This window comes from Urocitellus parryii, chromosome 5 (assembly GCF_045843805.1).
Source record: "Urocitellus parryii isolate mUroPar1 chromosome 5, mUroPar1.hap1, whole genome shotgun sequence".
Lineage (NCBI taxonomy): Eukaryota > Metazoa > Chordata > Mammalia > Rodentia > Sciuridae > Urocitellus > Urocitellus parryii.
The window spans coordinates 205,833,195-205,852,369 of NC_135535.1; the positions used below are offsets into that span (position 1 = coordinate 205,833,195).

The 19,175-nt window shown below is 45.3% G+C and overlaps 1 protein-coding gene across 1 annotated transcript in view; it reads right to left on the reverse strand.

The window, feature by feature from the left end:
- Positions 1–17,159, reverse strand: part of Adam12 (ADAM metallopeptidase domain 12) — a 217,106-nt gene extending 199,947 nt beyond the window's left edge. Inside the window, exons 1-2 of the mRNA XM_077799132.1 lie at positions 17,145–17,159; positions 16,716–16,789 (exon numbers count right to left, since the gene is read on the reverse strand). Of these exons, the coding sequence (XP_077655258.1) occupies positions 16,716–16,789; positions 17,145–17,159 (89 nt within the window). The remainder of the gene's footprint in view (positions 1–16,715; positions 16,790–17,144) is intronic.
- Between the last annotated feature and the right edge of the window lie 2,016 nt (positions 17,160–19,175).

A 19,175-nucleotide genomic window follows, 5' to 3' on the forward strand; every position in this document is an offset into this window, starting at 1 on the left:
GACTCACCCTGGTCACCGGACCCTGGTGGCTTTCGGAGAGGCAGCCACACTCTGAACACAGTCTCCTGCAGCACAAGTCCGGGGATCGTGGCCTGCCTTGGGCGTGGCTTCCCTGAGCCCGCAGGCTAGCTTGCCCCACAAGGGTCTACCCGGTGGGTTCCCAACTGCCTCCAAGTGGCCTCGCTGGCCCAATGGCACTCGGGCCAAAAGGGGCAGCACTGAGGCAGGTTTCACTCCCGCAGCTCTCCACCAGAGCTAGTGAGCCCGACAACTGAACAGAACAGCCTCGGACTCACTTGGGAAGTCAGCTGTGGCTCCTTGTTATCCCAACAAGTAACCCCAAATTTGCAAGAGCCCCAGATGATGTCCTGAGTCCAGTTCACATTGGCTTTCGGTCCCAGCCCACTCCTGGCCGCCATGGGGAACCCTTCAAAGCACAGCCCCCTGTGGTAGGGAGGGCTGGGGAGGCCCAGTGAGGCTCTTCAGTTGATGATAAGACATGGGGGGCAAGACATTAACTTTTTGCCAATGGCAAAGCCTTCCAGGCACATAGAGTCTTAAATCCCAGCATTAACAGAACAGCCGGTGCCACCTTACTGTGTACTAACCAGCATCAACCATGGCTCCCTTGCACCAAAGCCCCACCCTCAGGTCTTCACCTTGCTTTTGTCTGGATCCCCAGCAAAGCACCTGGCCCCATGAGGCTGTCTCCAGGACAATGAGTGGCAGTCTGAGATGAGATGATGAGGCAAACTGGACTGGTCCAAGAGACCGCTGCACCAAGACCCAGGATGGGGCGCATGAGCCCGAGAATGACCGCGCCCTGCCTGGAGTGAAGCCTGATGAGCTCGGCTGCTGAGGGCCTTCTCATGAGGAGCAGAGCAGGGAGGAGGTGGGCACCCAGCCACTGGCCAGGAGCATCCCAGCCTGTCACCTCCCCCACCTGGAGCCCGTGCTGCTGATTGGTCCAGTCCCCTACCACCGTCCTCACTCCTGCTGCCTCTTGAGATCAACTGGGATGCTCAAGGAAAATACTGACATCTAGGTACAAGTACATCGACCAGCCTCCCTACCTGGGGACTTTGTTTTTTAAAACTGTCCAGGTAACTCTGAGTCCAGGACTTTACAGCAGTGAATACCAAATCCAATGCATTAGGACACAGCAACTCCGGGCTTACAATCTGGAGCTCAGGGCTTAATTTCAACCTCCACCACCAACTGTGTGAACTTGGCAAGTGCCTGGCCCTCCAGTCCACTAAGTTATCTCTACAAGGGTAACATGGACACCATGATCTCCGATGTCCCTGCACTTGAGCACCCAACACTCTGAGCACCACTGCATGCCAGGCTCTATCCTGGGTTCTGGGCATGCAGCCAGGGGCCAGCCAGGCACCTGTCTTCCATGAGCTTATGCTCCCGTCAGCCCGCTCACCTCCACCTAATTCTCCTTTGGAAACTGCAAATCACGGGGTCTGCTTCACTTACCTGGACAATAGCCCAGTTCAGAGAAACAGTATACTAACCAAAATGTTGAGCAAATAGAGGAGAATTTTCTGTAGGTCACTCTAGAGGACCTTAAAATGATGGAGATGAGGTTAGGTAGATAAGGTCAGTAGTCACTGGGGATAGGGAGATAATGGATTTTTCCAGAAATCTTTCCTGTTAACACCAACACTGCAAAGACTGTATCTTTATGTCCCATTCAAACATATTCATTCCTAACAAGTACTGTTGCTACAGCTTTGAGGAGGGACTAACCACAATAATAATGATAATAAAGGGATTTCCTTTATTATTTCCTCACAGCAGGTGCTCATCCACTCTAGCAGCTACCCATGCATTGGGAGCCACCGGGAGCTCCCCAGCCCACCTCTGCATCCTGCCCAAGGCCACAACTCCCACTCCGACACTTTCTCCCCAAACATTTACAACTCCTGATCTGGGCTACCAACTGGCATTCACTCCCACTGGACAGCAGCCACCTAACCCTAAACGTGCTCTGCAGAATTTGCTCTCCAAAGGCAGGACTGGGAAGGAATGATGTCACCCTAATGCCACAACACCATTATGTCCACTCCAACCTTCCCCCCAAACACACTTAAACAAAGGTCCTGGAGCACTGACATCACCTCTAGCTCAAACCCAAATGCTCCATTTGTATTCAGGTGATCTCTTGAATTAGAGAAAGCAGGGGCTGAGCTTATTTTAGGAAAAAAAAACATTTCTGACCCAAATAATCTTAGAACAAAGATTTCAAGCACGAGAGAATCTATTATTTTCCCTAACTTTCTCAGGTGTTCAGAAGTGGTATTTTGATATTGTACTAAAAACTTGCATGCAATATTTTATTGACTCTTTAAATAAAAATTCAATCCATAAAAATAAAAGAAAAATGGGAAAATGTGACCTGTCTTAGCAATCACCTAAGAATTACATTGCATGTAAAATACTACGGTAGCTTCATGAAATAACTTTCATCCATCAACCATGGAGATGGGCAAGGAAATATAACTGTCCTCATTTTATAGAGGTAATAACAAAGATAAAGATAGAAATATAGAAATATAGAAATATAGAATTTTTTTAAAAATGAACCAGTCCTTGACTCAGGAGAGACTTGGCAGAGCAAATAATGGCAGGCATTTAGCAGCGGGTGAGTTTTCAACTAGAGGTTGTGGATTTCTGCACAATGTGGGGTGTCCTTCTGAGTATCATGCTTGGGGACAGCTAGAAAGAACCGCATCCACTGTGCTTGCCAAGAATAAGGGCACTGTCACTGTTAGTCAGCTTTTCACTGCTGTGACCAAAATACCTGATGGGAACAACTGAAAGGAGGAAAGATTTATTTTAGCTCAAATTTCAGAGGTTTTAGTCTGTAGTTGGCCAGCTCACTGCCTGGGGTCTGAGGCAAGGTACAACTTCATGGTGGAGGAAAGCTGCTCAGCTCATGGCAGCCAAGCAGCAGGCAGGGGAAGGTATAAGTCCTCAAGGTCATAGCCCTGGTGACCTGCTCCTACAACCCCCACCTGCCTACAGATTCCACCACCTCCCAGTTGTCCATTCGGCCTCAATGGATTAATCCACTATTGAGTCAGAGCCCCCATGATCCAGTCTCTTCCAGGGAGCCCTACCCCCAAACACTGCTGCTCGGGGGACCAAGCCTTAGACACACGAGCTTCTGGGGGGCGTTCAGATGCAAGCCATGACAGTCAGGTAGAAGATGGTCTTCTGATCCTCACAAAGAGAAGAAGCTGAAAGCATCTCTAACCACCATGCCTCCTTCTGCCGTCAGGATTGGTCCTTGGGCTTCACCAGGTCGCCGTTCTTAAGATGTCCCTGTGGTCCTGTTGCTGCCTCCCTGACCACTGCAGGGCTGCCCAGGGCGCAGTGTGGGCTGAAACCTGCCCAAGGCTCAGTGTGCCTGGTCTTTGCTGCCCTTTCACTCTCACCCAGGTTGTGCCCAGCCTGGAGCCCACCCTCTGCCAGGATGCCTGTGCCACAGGCTTTGCCTCCTGTCTCTCCAGCTGTCTGAACTCCTGCCCCATGAGCACATCTGCTGTCCCATGACGGTGCCATCGGCACTGCAGGACTGTCTGCCTGGCACCTCCCTGGTCCGCCAGCCTGTGGACTGGCATCGAGGACAGTTGTTCCTCTGCTCCCCACTGTACCCCAGCATGTTGTACAAGTCTTGGTATACAGTAGGAGCTCAGAAACACTGGCCGAGTTAATAACAGCAGCACCAGCTAACATTTGTGGGGCCTTGACTGTGCCGGCGATCAGGCGCTAAGTACCTGGAATGCCAGGTAAAAGCGTTGCTGGTGATGGGGAAATAATGGACACCCTCATGAGGGGCCTCCAGGAGGAGCAGAGGGAATGGCCTTTCCTCTGCAAGTCAAGCTGGACAAAGCCACACAAAACGAACCCCTCTCCCCCAACAAAGAGCTGCCTCCAGGGTCTGAATGCAGGGTGGGCTGCAGGCTTGTCCACCTCAGGGGCCAGCAGGGGCCTGGCAGGCATGAATGCTGCTGCCAGAGGGGACTTGGGAATAGAAGGGGCTTCTCTGACTGAGACAGGAAGCGCATGGTCCCCCATATGGAAAAGCAGGACTGCAGGGTTTATACGGGCAAACGCTCTAGGACATCGTGGACTTTCACCCAGCTCCACTTTATGGAGGAGGAAACTGAGGAGAGTTTAGTGGCTGACCAGGTCACCAGGAGAGAGTGAGGAGGGACCTCTGGGGTGGCTCTTTCACTCCAGGGCTTGCAGGTCACCCACCACCGGACTGTCACCACATCCTCTGAATGGGAGTCCTTTGTTCTGGCCCTGATCATGGACATGGCTGCCCGGGGCATCTGAGAGCACTTGCAGGTTCAGGTGTCCATCAGGGTGAGTCTGGGCCCTGTAAGTCACAAAACTTGAGTCTGTCAAGCATCATTTCTGGACTTCGGAGGCAGAGATGGCATTGCAGAGATAACAGCCCTGCCTGTGATGTCAGCCACCCCCTCAAGTGACAACTGGATCCCATCTGCCTACAGCCTCGGCATTTCTGCCACATGCACTAACTATCCATGGAGGGAGGCTGAAGAGGCACCACCTGGTTTTCCAGATCTGTCCTGGGATGACGGGGCCAATGACCAGGAGCCAGGCCTCCAGGCTGCAGGCTGAATTATCTGTGCTCACAGGTCACTGGGAATATATGTTTGCATTTTAAAGATTCATCTCTGTTTCTGCCTGGGGTTGCCATGAGGGTTTCAACAGAGTCCAAAGAGAGAGCTGATGGGCCAGTTCCAGACACTTAAAAATTCTATATGGGCACCAAGAAGACTTCCTCTAAGTTCATCAGGCTGGAAAAATGGAAGAGGCTGATACCTGTGGTCGTGCCCGTTGCCAGGCAGCGAGGACAACACAGGGAAGCTGCTGGAGCACGGGGTGATAGCTCCACACCAGAAGGTCTGCTGTTCAGATGGTCAGATCTCAAGACCATCAGCCTTAGGAGAAAGTGGGTCACTATGGCACTGCCAGGGATGATGTCATCTCTACCATGTCCCCAAAGGTTCTGTGCAGAACAGACCACACCAAGACTGCAACCACACAGCAGGTGAGGTACATTTAGCTAAATGTGTCTGTACACGCACTCACAGGTGCAGACACACATGTATGACAAGTGCAAAGCAATTAAGAATGTACTTAGAAAAAGGCCAAAAGAATTATTCAATTCTTTGGAGAAAAAGGCAGTCAAAAATTATTGGGAGAGGAAGACTCACATATTGTTTATCTAATTTTCCCATAACATTAATCAGAAATCTTAATTTAGTTCTGCACCATGGTATTTGATTAGTCAACCCCACAAGCCAGTCCTTTGCTGTTCTCTGCAGTAGAGATGGATTTAAGCTTTGAGAAGAGCAGGAGCCCTGCCAACTGATGAATGAATACCAGCAAATGAACGGAGTGTGTAGTATAGCGTCAAGAACTTTAATGTCAAATGCAAAAATAAAATGTAAAAACACACCCCAGGTTAAAATCCATTTTTCTGTCAGTAAGCAAGGATATCATATTTTCAACGCTCAGCATTTAAACGTTGGAGGCAATCAATGTTCAAGTCTTTGCTTCTAAAAAGCCCTAATATCTGTTTCTAAATAGAGAGCTATAGATTATTTTTAGGGAATAAATCAAATTTGCATTACTGTAGAATTTTTTGAAAAGTCACTTAAGGTATAGCCTGAACTAGCAGATTTTTTAAAACATAACATTTTATCTTCTGGCTCAACCTAATAAAATGAAACATTGCCTCTTAAGCACAAAATGCACATTTATGTAACTGTGTATAGTAGACACAGAATGTGAGTGTATTTATGTATGTTCATGTAAGTATTGAAACTTAATTACAAATTCATTTGAAAAGTCCCACTCTCTAATATTTGTGTGTGCTTTCTCTATTTCCACTTATAAAATTTCCATACCAATGATTATACAAAAAAAGATGCCAACTCATGGAAATACTCAGCCAAGTCTTGTCTTTGGCAACCAAACGTGGTTGCTTTCCTTAAACTTGTTCCAATGACAGCATCCTCTACACATCCCTCTGGATTCCTACCCAACAAGGTCAGAGGGGAGAAGAAAACAAGTGCCCCCAGGGAGCAGAACAATCGCTCTTTGTGGACAGCAAACTGTGTCAGGCTTGGCCATCAAGAAACAGCGGTGTTTATTTTTGTGACCTACTGTGTACCTATAGGAGAATGTAGAAAAGGAACCCGGACATGAATGGCCCACACCCTCATAATCTGCTAAGGAAATGGCTTGCAGCCAGCATCCTGGGGTACCCCCCCCCCAGTTCTCCCATTGCCCCCACTGTACTTTAAATGATATCAAGGGCTCTAAGGAGGTCAAGGTTGCCATCATGTATCAGAGTGTCACAAAGACCCTCCAATGGTCACCAAATGCCATCTATGGCTCAGGACAAGGGGCTTTGTCTTCCCTTGGGCAATTACCATCCTGCCTCCCTCCCATCTTGGTGTCAGCCAAGAGCATCCTGCAGCAGAGACCTCCCTCCTGTGGGTGCTCTGCACCATTCTTAGGTCTCCAGGGAACAGCACCACGTGGAAGGGGCCACCGAGCAGGGTTTGCTGGTCCACTAGAATACAACTAAATAAGAAAGCCTGGGAGGTCTCCATGGCTAAACACAGCTGGTACCACAGGGTCCTCATGGAGGTCCTGAGTTCAGTATCTGCCAGTGTGACAGAGGCGAGTGCAGATCCAAGGCAGAAAGTTCCTGAGGCTGTCAACCTCAGCGAGGCCCGGTGAGCCTGACTTGTATCTGGTCCAGGGCTGGAACTTCAGATTATAGATGGGAGCACTCAGGACCAGAGAGGCCAATTCCAACCCCTCTGGTCCTGTAAGTCACATAATTTACCAGTGTTAGAGACTGCATGAGTCTTTCCCCTGGCCCAAGGCTTCTCCCTTACACCACATGAATCTCCTTTCTCTTAAAAAAAAAAAAAATGTAAAGCTACTACGAGCATACAGTGTATTTCCTCAAATGATCATCTTCAGAATTTCTACCAACTGCTTTGAAAACAGAGCAAAATGCAAGAGAGCTACTTTGTCAGTGAGGACATGCTACATATGTGGAGGAAATTAATTTATGTGTATTTTAGCAACTTTGGATTTTTTCTATAATGTGATCAGGAATAAGTCAGCTGATTAACTGATTTAATAACACATTGTCCTCTATGTCAATGATCACAGATTCCTACATGCAAAATTATTGGAAAAAAGTTGAAGTCTTGAATAACTAATTTTTCTAAATATAAAGTAGTTTGTATAACATCTGTACAGGTGATTTATAGTCCAGTGTGAAAATACAAGGCTCCTGGGTGAAGTGTTCATAGACTAGAAGGAGTGGTGGAATCCAATCACAATCGTTACCTTACTTGTAAGACAATAAATTTGGCCCCAAATTTTAAACATATTAACTAAATTAAGGGGGATAATATAGGAAAATCTTAATGACATTTTTCATTTATTTAACCTACCTGACTTTATTCATTTTGTTGATGTGAATGCACAAAACCATCAAGAATTTACTGAAAACATGAATAATTTTTTTTTAATTGTGTGGAAACCTCACATAAAACCCTCGTCCCACCCTGGCGCCTACTTGTCCCATGGGTGCTGCTGGGCGACCAATACTGCACAGAGGCCATCTCCACCAGAGCCTGTCAGAGCTTCAAAGACAATCATGAGACGGGCCAGCCATATCCGCCAGGCTGCTTGGAACAGAAGGGGTGGCCTTAGAAGGGCTGTGGAAATAGTTCTATGTAAATACATTATCTCCTGAAATAACCCTCCTGCTGCGGGGGGGGGGGGGTGGGTGGGGGTCTCCTATGGTCCTCTATCTGCCCACATGGTTTTCATAAGGAAGAAAATCATCAAACAATAAAGAGGCTCTTGTTCTGCACTCATACCCCAGCTCATCCCACAGTGCACTGTCCCTGTGCTGAGACGACGTGGGCATGCGATGGCACGGTGGAGGGAACCCTGCTTCCTCTTCTCACGGTACCTGGGTAAGTGTAGTCACCACCGCGTCTTCCCAGGAATTGGCTTTTTGGTACCTGGGATTGATCAGCCCCATCCCCAGCCCCTTTTTGTATTTTGGAGACAGGGTCTCACTGAGTTGCTCAGCACCTCGCCATTGCTGAAGCTGGCTTTGAACTTGGCATCCTCCTGCCTCAGCCGCTGGGATAAGCATGCGTCACCGTGCCTAGCTGCCACTGTTTTTTTGAGAAATCGAATCCCATTTTCCTTCTCCCTGAATGAAACAGTTTCTTCACTTTGCCATCGCTGTGTGCGTGGACAGTGCCTCCCAGGACAGGCTACATCTAGGCTCCACTTCAGAGCCCTAGTTTTCCTGCCAGCAATTCCTGGTCCTGCTCCGATCCTGCGGCCTCTGTGTCTAGCTATGCAGAACGCAGGGATGCTTTTGCCCCTAAAAGCACAAGAGAATGAGGGCCCTGCAGAGCAGTTAGTCTGTGTCTAATGTGCTGACAGCTGCTCAGGGAAGGCGGCTCATCTGTGTTGCTCCATGTGCCAAAGCTTCCTCTATCCCTTTTTGAGGCTGAATAATATTTCATTGAATGCACAACCATGATTTGTTTATCTGTTCCTCTGTTAAAGTACATTTGGGTTGCTTCACTTTTTGGCTCTTGTAAATAATGCTGCTATGAACACTGGTGTCTGAATATCTGTTCAAGTGCCCAACAGAGTCCAGCCTAATAACGAAGGCTATTTACAACCAGAAATAAAGGAACACCACACACAGTCCATGTGTAATGAATGATGATTGGTAAATAACATCATATTATAGCTCGTTATCATCACTAATTAAGCATGAACATTCAGTATAAATAAGAAACAAGTAAGAAGGAATCCAAAAAAACAGAGACCTAATTGCCAAGTTTGAGTTTTTCCAAGCACATTATGAAGCATGGCCAACAACAGACAAGGGCTCCAATTCCATTCAGGGTAATGAGTTTGAAATAAACATTTCAGAAAAAAAGTCATCCAAAGTGTTGGTTTCCTGTGGCGTTATATCACAAGAATCCTGCAGAATCCGCGTCTATAAACTTTGTAAGATCGTGTTGGCATTTCAAGCTCAATGGAGAGCAAGTGTGACTGTCTTGAGGGATCGCGAAAGTCTCGAGTGTCACACGGTCAGAGGTAACAACCAGGAAAGGTTACAGAGAGGCCGCCATTAACACGGTGGCCTGCAGGTCCTCTGTGCAGGGTTGGGGAGAGGGATCCTCAGGCCACGGGAGACTCTCTCCAGAAGAGATTCTCAAGGGTCCACTCAGCAACCCATGGCCACGGGAGGGACGGTAGGAGGGGAAATCCACTTCCGTGTCCGTGACCCTTCCAGGCCCTGCTGACTTGAAGGGTCCACTCGCAAGCCCTACTCTCAAATTGGAACAGGGGAACACTGTTCTGAAAAGGTCAATCTCAGCCAGCTCAGGCACCTTCAAGGTTATGTCAGGCTGGGGAACAAATCCTCTAAAAATGGTGCTCTGCCCTTTTCCAAGGTCTGCACCGTCTGAGGCGAGGGGAGGAGCTCGGGGAATTCAGCTCTATTCAGGAAACAAAATCTAGCTCAACTAAAAAAGCATCTTAAATGTTAAGGCTGAGAGGCTGTAACTTAAATCTGAAGGAGTCTTGTCCAGTTAGGCGATGGCTGAAGTCCGTGGGGCTGGCCTCAGTTTCACTGTGGACAGTTCCGCTCACAGCACTCACTCCTGGGCCTTCCTCTACTTATCAAAGTGCAGAGGTGGTCCCAGGGCAGAGGTCAGGGCTTATCACTGCCACAGCCATTGGGAAGCCTTGGGAGGCATGGTCACTCCCTGTAGCAAGGACATTCCCACAGCTGATGCATCTGCTGAGACAGGACCCCACACTAGAAGGATCCATGGGCTGGTATTACCCAACCAGTCCCAGCGCTGCCCAAAATACTTCCCGAGATGATGGAAGGGTCCCTCGGTGGTTGCCAAGTACTTGCATTGTGGCTAGAGCACTCCAGGAACTGAAGTTTTAATTTTATTTTAAATTAACTTGAATTTAAATTGCCACATGTAGCTAGGGCCCTCCAAGAAAAATGAGAATCTATTTCTTTGGAAATTAAAAAAAAATACAGATCCCCAGGCTTTACAGCTGGGGGTTTGGGGTCAACAGTGGTCCCCATGCTGGTGCTGGTGGTCCAGGAGCAGGGCTCTAGACTTCCAGGACCTCGGGAGCCTCTAAATGACACACAGAATGAACTCAGACTCCAGGAAAGACTTGAAAGAGGGGATGGGGGGCTGTCAGGGAGCTGGAGGCCGGAGGCTCAGCCCTGGCTGAGGCCCCGGCTTAGAAATTAAATCAATCCACTGCCCTGGGTTGTGACAGCTCTGTAGCTACCTCAGGGCCATTGTTCATGCTCCTCCTGGTCCACCTACTGCAGACTGCTGCTCTCCAGCTCACAGTCACTAGCCACTGCTAAACTTAGGTCAGCTGCAGACAACCCAGACCCCACAAGGATGCCACTTTGATAGTTGCACATGACAGCCCTCTACCAACCCCCTCCACAAGGGATTCTCTTTGGCCCCAATTTTTACCCTGCTACAAGATGCACAGCTCATTGTTGGGTTAATGTACTGCATGCAGGTTGGGCTGCTTCTGCAGGATGAGGCACAGAAAGGAATGGCACTACCCACTCCAACAAAGGTGTTAAAATCAGCTTCCTGATGTCAAGTCTGTAAAATGAAGATCCTCAGACACCATGAACCCAGAAGATGAACCTGGCCAATTCTGAAGGTCTTGTCAGCACTGAGACATTCAGCTATCTCCAAGACCTACAGGTAAAAAGTGGGCGTAGCCTGGTCATTATTTCAGAAGGTGTGAAGTTACTGGTGGGACTGCAAATTACATTATTGGTGGGACTGCAAATTGGTGCAACCACTCTGGAAAGCAGTATGGAGATTTCTTAGAAAACTTGGAATGGAACCACCAATGGACCCAGCTATCCCAGTCCTCAGTCTATACTCAAAGGACTTAAAATCAGCATACTGCAGTAATGCAGCTATATCAATGTTTATAGCAGCTCTATTCACAATAGCTAAACTGTGGAACCAACCTAGATGCCCTTCAATAGATCAATGGATAAAGAAACTGTGATATATATACACAATGGAATATTACTCAGCATTAAAAGAGAATAAAATTACAGCATTTGCAGGTGAATGGATGGAGTTGGATAATATCATGCTAAGCAAAGTAAGCCAATCCTAAAAAACCAAAGGCCGAATGTGGGGTGAGGGTGTATGGGAAAAATAGAGTTACTTTGGGCAAAGGGGAGAGGACAGGAAAGATGGTGGAATGAGATGGACATCATGACCCTAGGTACATGTATGACTGCACATGTGGTGCAATGCTACATCATGTACAGCCAGAAAAATGAAAAGCTTTGCTACAATTGTGTACAATGATTCAAAATGCATTCTGCTATCATAGATACCTAATTAAAATAATAAATAAATAAAATTAAAAAAATATATATCCTACCCCTAAGCCAGACATAGTGGTGTATGCCTATCAGCCCAAAATAAAATTAGAAAGGGCCGGGGATGTGGCTCAGTGGTTAAGTTCCCCTGGGTTCAATTTGTGTTACAAAATAAAATAAAATAAAAAGACCCTGACTCTGACCCCAGGGAGGTCCCTGTTTGATGGGAAAGGAAAGGAATGTCCAGGGGTGGCAATGAGAACACAGTCGGCGGCGGTCCTCAGCTCTGGTGCACAAAGAGCAGGATCTGGCCAGGTCATCACACGACGGAGGATGTTGTCTCCAATCTATCGATGTTGTCTCACCTATCTCAGCAGCCACATTGTCTCCAGGGCTCTTGCTGAGCTCGCAGGTCTCCTTCAAGAAATCACTAGCAGATATTTTCAGAACGTGAAACATACATTTATGTATGTATGTAGTATGTATGTTAACCCAAGCACAGGACTGCTTTATATCTATCCCACTAAATCTCATCTTGTTAGCTTTGGCCTATTGATCCAAACTGCTGAAATCTCCAGGATCCAGCTGGTGTCGCATGGAGCAGAGTGATCCCCTAGCTTTGTGTTGCCAGGAAATGTTCAGGACACCTTTTTACATCCTCATAGAGCAGCTGACGAAACTGGGGGCCAGAGGAGGCCATGCACACAGCCCTGTACCAGCAGCATTAGCAGCAGCAGCCCAGCTGCCCGACACAGGTCCAGTCATGGTGAGTGATTGGCTAATATCCTCTGGACAGTCACTTAGCCAGCTCCTAATCCATCCAATGCCATCTCCATACTGGCCACGTCTCCCCATGCAGCACATGGTCATCTGAGATGATCTAAAACACATGCCCTACCACACATTTATGTCCAACGTTTGTCAATTTTTAAATGTCCTTTCTACTATTGTTGTAGAATGTCGAGTAATTAAAGTTGCCCCTGAAGAGATGCCTGGTGTCATCATTCCAGACAGAACACAAGTCAGTGCTGAAGTTCTTCCAGCCCAGAGACACCCCGGAATATAAATCCAGGGGGCCGTGGCCTCCCCATGGCAACCGCCATCCACAGCGCCGGGAACCAGGCTGGAAGACCCAGTGCCCCCGGCCTGAGAGACGCAGGCAGTGTGATGTACGGCCCTCACGTTTAATTACCCTCAACTGGAAAGCGCTGGCTGAGCTGGCCTGCCTGTCCAATAAAGCACCTGTGTGAGCCAGGGCCTGGGCGTCCACAGGGATGGGGTGAGTTATGGAAGCGATAAACCAGCCTCCCTCCCTGGGCAGACGGCAGGAAGAAAAACGCTTCCCAGTGGGGGCGCGGGGAAGCTGTGTGTTCCTTTAAACATTCAATTACGCTCTACAAACAGATTGTAAGTAAACAGCCGATCAGCACAAATTAGGGATGCTAGAAGGCAAATAAAACAGATTCCCTGAAACAACTATTATTAAAACTCGGCCCTGCTCCGTGGACGGCTTCACCATGGAAGAGATTCCGGGCACGGATAATTAGGTGACTCTCTTTCAGCATTAGCTTCAGAGTACAGCTCCTATGACTTAAGGGACTCGGGCCACTTTTATTTAGGTTTTCATTTCTAAGTAGATTTTACATTAAAACAGATTCCTAGATATTCAAAGACAATCTTCAATGAGTAGGCCTATTTTGCCCTTTGGAAGTTTCTGGAAGTTTTTAAAGGCCTTGCAAAGTAGCCTTTCCCCTGTTTTCTCTTATGAACTGTGAATACTTCAACCTTCTTTTCAAGAATTTTCAAGCTTTTAATTTTCAAGTTTTTTCCCCTTCATAACAAAATGATTTTTTTCTAATCTTAAAGTAATATTTTCTTCTTATGAAACATTAAGACAATAAAAAAAAACTCTCACAATCGTACTACTCAGAGATCCATGTCATGTGTATGATTTTAAAATAAAAACTGACTACCATGTAAACTATTTTCTAACATGATATTTATGTGGATTGCACTATAAATTTCTTTGCAGTGATTTAATTCTTCATCATTTTTAATTATTGAATAGTATTCTGCTCCAAAGCTGAGCCGTAATTTATTCAATTGAATTCCTATCAATGTACATCTAAGTAAAACATTCTGTAAAGAATATCCTTGAACCCAGGGCTGATTGCTGGCCCCAGGCACTGAAGCAGCACGTCAACCAGATTGGTCCATTGGATGACCTTCAGATTGGTCAGGGGCCGTTCAATTGGTCAGGCCTTTTTACTATACTGGTTGTTAAATATTTAAATAACCTCTGCTTATATTTTTTATCATTGGGTTCTTATAGCTTTATTTGAATAAGCTCTCTGAGTTGGTCCTATTGCACCAAAGGCTATGCAAATTAAAAATTATACTATAAACAAGTGATTTATACCTTTTATGTCTGATAGCATTAAAAGCTAGTAGCATAAAAGCATTCCATTTCACTTATAAAACTGCAGATTTTTTTGGTATTCATTGCCTCAAAGGAATTTTCCATTTGTAATAACACGTAGACTCTTTCAAAAACAATAGTCATACAGAAGTATTTTGGGAAATGCATTATTAAAATAGTAATATTGGCATGCTCTGACTATGAAAATATTACTTTTAACAGAACGCAATTCTTGAAATTGGTACAATACTATTACTAAATAAAGCTATAGGACATCATAGGAACATATTTAAACATGCTCCATGTGTGTGTGTTTTTTAAATGTCTGCTGACAAAGCAGTTGGGAAGAGAGAAATAAATTGAGAAGAGATGATTTATGTTTTCAACTTTCCTAATGTCAAGATTATCTTAAATGAAAGGCCCAGGATTAGAAGGAAGCACACTAACACACCTTTTAAAATAACATTTTATACTAATTAGTCCTTGTTCAATTGTCCACGTATATTTTACTATCTGCAGCTAACGGAAGGTAAATCATTTTCTGAGGGAAGCATGAATGAGGCTATTAAGCCACTTTCCACACTCAGAGGACCCGAGGGGCTCTGAGAAATCATTTCTACCTGGAACAGCATGTCCTTCACGTAGCTAAATGAAGACGTAGGATACAAAATCACACAAAGTCTACAATCTCAGAAAGACAAAAGCAGCAGAGACTTATTTTTGAGAAAATCATCTGCATTAGCATGCGCCATGTCAACCAGGGTCATGCTCAGTCGAAGGAATATCTATTTTTTTAATTCTTTGTTCCTTTTTTTCCCCTTATGGTGTTCAATTTTTGGCTGGTGTTCCTTTGATAGTAAAAACAAATAACTTCAGGATTTTATTAAAGGCTATTTCCTCTCCTCTACCTGCAATACCACCTACAAAGTTTAGGATCAGCCTCCCCCATGCTGGGCACCGTGTCCCTGCCTAACAATAGGGTCGGTCACAATACAGCTGCCAATCATGGCAGTGCCTCTGGGGGCATGCAGCGCAGAGGGAAGCCCTCTCTCTGCTCTTTCAAGGAATACCTAGCTTCCTCCATGGAGATATTTTCAGAAACACGAAAGAACAGTGATTTAAATTAGATAAAGAGGAATGAAGGGAAGGGACAGAGGATGGGAATAGGAAAGGCAGCAGAATGAATAGGATACGACTTTTCTGTGTTCTTATATGGATACACAACCAATGTAACTCCACATCATGCACAACCACAAGAACGGGATCCTAGGTCACAACACACATATGTAGAATATTTCAGAATACACTCTACCCTCATGCTTATTTAAAAAGAACAAATAAAAATAAGAAAATAGAAGCAACATTTATAAAAATTTAAATGCCCCATAATATTCTTACATGAAAGCCAAAAAAAGAAAGACCATGAAAGTATTGATTTTCCTGAGAGAGCCATCAGAAGCAGCACACAGTTCACATGTTCAGTATGTGTGCTGGAATCTCTATTTGAAGATCATTGGCACCAGAAACGCTAAAGCACATTACTTATTTATTATTTACAAAGCTTTAGATACATCTAATGGTGAGGGGTGCACATGGAAGATAAAATATAAAGAGGCATTTTTGCTCTATTTTCAAGTTCTGAATAAAGTTTAGTAAATATTGTCTCTACCACACAAATAAACAGTATCATTCTTCAAAAACATATACAATGAGAGAGAGGCAGGTTGTGGATCCCGAGGAGGAGGGTACATGATTTTATGGGACTCTAAGTACCCATGGCAAGAGATGCCAAATGCTAGGGTGGCCTTTGGTGGTCTCTTTCCTCTGACTTGCTCAGTACTCGCAAATCACAGTTCTGATGTCAATAAGTTGGTCTGACTTTTTACATAAAGATGCTAATTTGAGTTTGCATGATTTTCTCTCTCTCTCTCTCTCCCTCCCTCTCTCCCTCCCTCCCTCCCTCCCTCCCCCCCCCCTCTGGAATGCCTTCCAGAGGATTCCCATCCACACTGCCATTTCAGCAAAAATGGGTGAGAAGAAACCCACACACTGAAAGGGTGAATGGCCATTTGGCATCAAGCACTGGGAAGCTGACCGACACCTCCACCTGCAGATGCTGGCCAGAAGGCCTTCCTACCTGGGAGCTGGTCAAAGGGAACGTGAAGGGCCCCTCAGAGCTGAGGAATTTGTGGGGACAGCCAGAGCATAAGAACTGACACCAACAGCTTCTCTGGGAGGCCATGCCAAATATGAAGTGGTACCCATGTGCTCCGGAATAAAACAAAAGACCATTTTCTGGAAATTTATATAATTTTTCCAGGAAAGAGTCAAATTTGTAAGTAAATAAATAAAGTTAATACCTGAGGAGACAAGCTTTGAAAGATAAAATAAATTCTTGGTATTTCCTAGGGACGAAAGAGTTTCTACCTGTTTGAAGCTGTCACACAACTTGGAAACTGACCTATGGACACTCTGAATGAGCAGGGGATGCTTAAATTCTTCCCTTGAAAAATCAGACTGAACCAAAGAAACATCTGAACAATGAGAAAACCTGCTGAGTTACCAAGTTCTTTTTTAGAGTGATAAAATTCTTTATTTTTCCTCTGGGTAACTGTTTAAAGTTAACTTCATCCTCAAATCTGAATCTGGATTACAGACCCGTGCACAGAGTCCTGCTTCTCTAAACACCAACATAAATTACACAGCACTTCCCAGTCCACGCTGTCTTAACTTTGTCCTGTCATGCCATAAACAAGGATTAGCTTGACTTACTCATTTCTTTCCAGATTTATGACCAGTTCTCTGCTTTCCAATTGCATTCGAACATTCAACACTTCTGGATGATCCTGAAAGATAAACAAGAGGGGTTGGTGGAAAAACATTTGGCTCTGACTTACCGATGTCAGGCTATGCTCCTCTGGCAGTCAGCAGAGGGAGAAAAATCCACGTTCCCCTTTGGAACATTTGGAGACTTCAAGAACAGAAGAGCAGAGGAGCAGCTGGAAATGTGCCACCAGGCCCTGACATGGCCTCTCCACCCTTTCCTTCCATCACATACCCTAGGGCCCCTTCTCCATCGCACACGGCCCATGGCTTCCTTCCTGGATCCTCCTTGTCTCTATGAAGGGCACCTTCCTTTCCCCAGCTGCTCATATGAGAAACTAGAAGGTAAACTTTTTCATTACCTTGTGGCCCCCTCACCCTCACCAACTCCATCTAATCCAAGAGGAAGTCCTGTTGGGCAGCTCCTGAAGTTCCAGTCCTAGTGACCAGCTCAACCACCATCGTCTCTCACCCTGGATTCCTGCAAAGCCTTCCAATTTCCTCCACGTCCACCTATGCTCTCTTCCTCTTCATTCCCCATAACAGTGGAGGGATACCTCTAAAATCACCACCTCATCAATCCACCCCTGCTTAAAACAAACCACACTGATAAGACACCCATGCTTTAGCACGGTCTGGAGCTCACCTGCCTCCACATCCACCTACACGGCCTTCTCCTCGCTCACCTGGTGCTAGCCCAGGCCTTGCGAGGTCCTCTCCCAAGAATCGAGGTGCAGTCCGTTCCTAAGGATGAGGTCCACCTAAGAAAAGCCAAATGCCATCGCAGCCCTGTGCACAAATTAATGTTTCTTAGCCGTTTAGGAAAAGTGTGGGGGAGGCACCCCGGGACAGGCACCACTGCCTTGTGGGCCTCTGGGTCTGATCATCAGCCCAGTATGAGCACCACAGGTGACCACTGCCTGGCGGAACACGGCCACCCTCCTTAAGTCAGAGCTGACTTCAGTGGCATTGGCTCTGTCTGCCTCCGCTTTGTGAATTCTTTGGGTTCTCTGCTTTTATGAGAGCTATGAGAATAAAACATTTATATGTAGTTTTCTAATATTCTGTATTTGAAAGGCAGTATCACTACAAGAGTCCAAGGGACATTTTAAAAATACCATGTTTCAACTAGATGACGAATTAACCACCCATATGTGACACTTAAGACAAAAGGAACTGCAAATTACAAATAGCCAACATTAAAAAAATTAGTTAAAAATGAAACAAAATGTGAAAAAACCCACAAGTGAAGATCCCATGAGTTTTGGAGAAATGACAAAGCCTACATTAACTAGTGCACATCACTAGTGTGGCATTATAAAGCCCCCATTGTTAGCTTGGCCCTCTGACATCTTCTTGTGGCCTTACTGTGTCTAATATGGTAGCCACCAGCCACATATGGCCATTTAAATTTAAACAAAATAACATTCAGTTCATTGGTGGCACCAGATGCATTTTAGAACTCAGTAGCTGCACGTGGTGAGCAGACAGCACAGATGTGGAACCCTTGCACCTGCACAGAAAGGTCTTTTATTATTTATATATGACAGCAGAATGCTTTACAATTCTCATTACACATGTAGAGCACAATTTTTCATATCTCTGATGGTATACAAAGTATATTCACACCAATTCGTGTCAGACAGCCGGAATGAGGGAAAAGACCCTCACCTGCAGGGTCCATTTGCTTCCCGAGTGGGGGTTTTCAGGGAGCATCAGCAGGTGCAAACCCAAGGTTAGGGTTTCATGAGCCTGGAGGTGGCTCTCCTACTTAACTATCGTCATCCATATAAATTATTATCTTCCACATCATATGGATCTACACATTGTAATGATTTAAAATAATATGCTTTTAGTTGATGGATGATATTATTTTAAATAATGACTTGAACTAGAGAGTTAAACAGGTGAATTCACATATATATGAAATATTTGTGCACTTTTCTGGGTTTTAGATAGGATTTTTAAAATGGATTTTTAATTTTTTTTTTTTTTACACAAACACAGTTCTTAGTTTTTGTATTTTTACACTGTCTGGTGTTTATAAGAACTGCATGGATTTCTGGTGTTTGCTGAACTTTTAAAAATTAATATTACTATTCAATCCCATGTAACGTTAAACACACACCACATCCTTGTAACAGTTTGTAGAAATGTTTTTTGTTTTGTGTCAGGGGTTTTTCCCTATATACTCACTGACCCTCAGATTTAATCACCAACACTTACACCATGCTTACCAACACCTCATGAGTAATACAAACTCATTAATCATATCTTAGAAAAACAAGATTATTAATTAGTTTATAATAAAATATTAAAACAAAAATGTCTCAACATTCTGTCAAGAGGTGCCCAGACACCATATGTATGCATCTTCATCACTGTTTTGCATGTGTGTATATATAAATA